The 3,700-nt window shown below is 65.1% G+C and overlaps 1 protein-coding gene across 1 annotated transcript in view; it reads right to left on the reverse strand.

Annotated features, from left to right (window-relative positions):
* The window catches only part of PKD1L1 (polycystin 1 like 1, transient receptor potential channel interacting), a 64,692-nt gene that overhangs the window by 33,289 nt on the left and 27,703 nt on the right, over positions 1–3,700 (reverse strand). Inside the window, exons 23-24 of the mRNA XM_025046514.1 lie at positions 3,304–3,496; positions 2,071–2,154 (exon numbers count right to left, since the gene is read on the reverse strand). Coding sequence (XP_024902282.1) covers positions 2,071–2,154; positions 3,304–3,496 — 277 coding nt within the window. The remainder of the gene's footprint in view (positions 1–2,070; positions 2,155–3,303; positions 3,497–3,700) is intronic.

The raw sequence follows: 3,700 nt of genomic DNA on the forward strand, positions 1-3,700 counted from the left end.
ACTGAAGACAATACGCCGTCAGAGAGGCCCAAATCCCACAGCACAGCTCACACACACACGCGCACGCACACACATGCAGACACACACACATGCATGCACACGGAGCTAACAGGACACACATGCAGATACACACATGTATACACAGAGGGCTAACACACACGTATGCGCACGGGGCTAGCATACACACACGTGCAGCTACACACACATATAGGCACATGGCGCTAACATGCACATGCATGTACACACATGCAGATACACACAGAGCTAACACGCACACACACACAGATACATGCACACACGTATGCACACGGGCTAACACGTACGCACTCACACACATGCAGATACACATGCACACACACTAATACACACATGCAGATACATGTACACTTATGCACACAGGGCTAACACGACTCGCACACACACAGCGCGCTGTCTTCTCTGATCTGTCTAACTGGAAGAGGAAAGTGGATTCTTATTGGCGAGGTGGCCGAGAAGGGACAGGGGAGGGTGGGGTGGCCCCGCGTGTGGCCGCTGAGCCCCTCGGAGGGAAGGTGCACGACACGTGGCCTCACTGTCTCTGGGCTCGTGGCCGCTGAGCCCCTCGGAGGGAAGGTGCACGAGGCTGACCTAAGGGCCCCTGAGGCACAGAGCAGCCAGAACCAGGAGCATGAGCGTGAAGGCCCCAGGATGGGCCAGGCTCGCGTCACGAAACTGCGCCGCTGGGGACCCTGGTCCTCCCTGTGGAACTGTCATGAAACGGGTACGGGCAGCCACCCCCGTCACCACGCGACGCAGGGCAAAAGCTTCAACGAGCAGGTGTAACCGAGGTCCCCTCCCGCCCAGCACAGGCGGGAGATGCAGCAGCAGCTGCCTGGGCCGGGGGTCTGGGGGGCACTGCCCCCGCCTGCTGCGTCCGCTCAGCTCCTGTCCCCAGGCCCAGTGCTGGCGGGCACCACCGAGCCCCCAGCCCCACAGCGTGGGGTCTGCAGCAAGGCAGGCAGGCCGGAGCCCTAACCAGGGAAGAGCCCTGTGCCGCTCGTGGGGCTTCAGGGCAGGCGCGAGGCCTGAGCTGCGTGAGGACGCTGTCCCCTGCCCTGCCACCCCGTGCTCTGACCCCGCCCGACGGCCGGGCTCTGCTCCTCGTTTCTCTGCCGGACACTCCTGCCCGGGACAGAGCCCTGCTCTGAGCCACCAGCTCAGCGGGAGCTCATGGCTCCGCTGCCTCCGCCCACCCGCTCACAGCCGGACGGTCCCTGGAGCCTCCTGGACATGCCCGACCCCCGGACCATTCTGCCCGCCTGACTCCAGGCGACCTTCCTGTCTGGACGCCCCAAGGGCTGCCCCCTCTCCCCGCAGGGGCACCCACGGTTGAGCCTGAGTCCTGATCACGGGGCTCTTGGGGACTGTCACAGCCATGGCATCTGTGACGTCAGGAATTAACTTCTTGTCACTAACCATCGGACCCACCACTGGTCTACAAAGTAGTCGACTATCAGATGATTGACTGAACACGGAAGCGAGGTGACGTCCCCATGGCGTCATACCCAGCACTCACAGGAGGCGCGTGCTGCCACCGACATCGCTCGGCAGACGCTGGCTCGGCTCCGCCACCGCACCCTGGCGCCCCATGCGGGCGGCGGGCCAGTGGGGCGTGGAGGGCCCCCCGCACGAGCTCACACTCCACTCGCCCACGTTTCAGGCCTAAACGTGTTTGCTTCCCGCAAACAACAAACTTTAAATTTGTCACCTGGAGCGGACGCCGTTGACGAGAAAGAGGGAGCATGACAATAACATAGACCAGGACAGGAGGGGCGGGCACTGCAGACGCTGACCCCGCCGGCCGCAAGGGACGCGTCGCACGCGCTCGCGCTGCACGGGGAGCACGCTCGTTCCGCGTGCTCACGCACCGCCCGTCCGTGCGGGACGTAGTAACCTCCTGACGACACGTGCCCCAGCGGAGAGCGGTGACGTGTGGCACGGGCGTCGGGCGCCCGCAGAGCCACGCGTGGGCAGCCCGAGCGGGCGGCGGTGCAGGCGAAGCTTCGTCCTGACTCAGGAAACGGAACTCACCTCTGAAACGCGGAAACGTCACTCGCTTCGAAACTGGGGTTCAGGCTCCTTCTCGCGACGGCGAACGTGGCCAGGCGGTCGTAGCTAGGAGGGAGACGCGGGTGAGGGCTCCAGGCGTGGCTGCGGAAGGCGGGGTGACAGGGCCCCACGGGAACAACCCTGTGGTTTAGATCTGGGGTAAAGTCGCCAGCTAAAACGCGGCTTGGGAACAAAACACCACAGACGTGTCACGTCTGCGTCCGCGTGCGGCTCCGAGGCCACCCCGACACTGTCCTCGCTGCGGACCTGGGCCTCTTGCAGACATCTCAACGGCAAAGGCCCCTCTGCGGTCCCGCCTGAACCCAGAGCGTCTCGGGCTCGGTGCCACAGCCCGCTGGGGGCCGACACCGGGCACCCCGCCTGCGCGCCCGTCCTGGAGTCGCAGATGTCCTGTCACTGAGCGCTCCTGCCACAACGACCTCCACAGACCGGCTTCTGAAACACGGCACCTGCCCCGCACAGTGTCCTGGGAGCAGGGCCCTCGCGGAGCTCGTTCCGCCCCCCTGGCCCCGCGGAGAACAGCGTCATGGGGAGCGGCTGACCGCGTCGGGCGTTAAAGAAGTTTAGTATCGAGGGACACAGCTGTTCCCGCAGCTCTGGGTGTTCGGGGTGTGTAGACTCAAAGGGGGCAACAGCGGAGGTGACACGTGGAGATGGGTCACACCCTACGCGCCAGGGCCCGACGGGCCTGCCTCCCGGGGCCACCAGGAAACAGCCTCCGTGACCCAGCTCTGCTCCAGACGACACGGGTGTGTCTCACGGGCCTGGTAACTGCTCATTCTCAGTTCTAATGAACAGCAGCAACAGCAGCCTGCGACCGGATCGTCCGCGCTGCTTATTTCTGACTGAGGACAGGACTGAGAATGCGGCCGGACTCCGTGCAGGGACTTTCCTGGTGTCACAAAGTTCCCCTTCACAGCCACGGGGGCGGGGCACGCGAGGACACGGCCAGGACAGCGGGAGTGGTGGCCCAGCGTGTTCGCGACGGAGCCGACCGGCCTGGGCGCCCCCCCACGGCCCCCCATTCACTGCTTGCCAGCCGCCGGGGGGGCCGGGCACAGAGGGGCCTGAAACGCCAGCCCCAGCCTCCTGCAGGCCGCGACCTGCTCAGGCTGCTCGGTCTCTACAGGGGACAAGGTCGGGGGCTCCAGGGCCAAACACGGGGAAAGGGCTGCCACCTACTGAAGGCCATACCTGCAGCTCACTCTCTCCGGGGAAGTTCCTGGCTGTGGGCAGGGACCCCCGGACGCCCACTCGCCCGTGTCCCAGAGCAGGCAGCGGGCTGCCTGGAAACGCACGGTGTAGTTCACGGCCCTCGCCAAATGCGGGTTCGCAGGCCTCCTGTCGAAGTCGGCGTCCAGCAGGGACAGATACCCCGAGGTGGCGTCTACGAGAGAAGAGACAGGTTAAGAACGACAACCCGAAGTCTGCAAAAAGGCACAGCCCGTTCCAGACGCAGGCGGCGTGGCAGACGGCGGGGGGGCCGGAGCCGGCGGGGGCGGGACAAGCTCGGCGACACGCACGTGCCTCACGGCAGAGGCTTCGCCACGTGGATGGAACCCAAAGCGAAGGTGTCCGCCCACCTGTCAGC

Source organism: Pteropus alecto, unplaced genomic scaffold (genome assembly GCF_000325575.1).
Source record: "Pteropus alecto unplaced genomic scaffold, ASM32557v1 scaffold214, whole genome shotgun sequence".
Taxonomy (NCBI): Eukaryota; Metazoa; Chordata; class Mammalia; order Chiroptera; family Pteropodidae; genus Pteropus; species Pteropus alecto.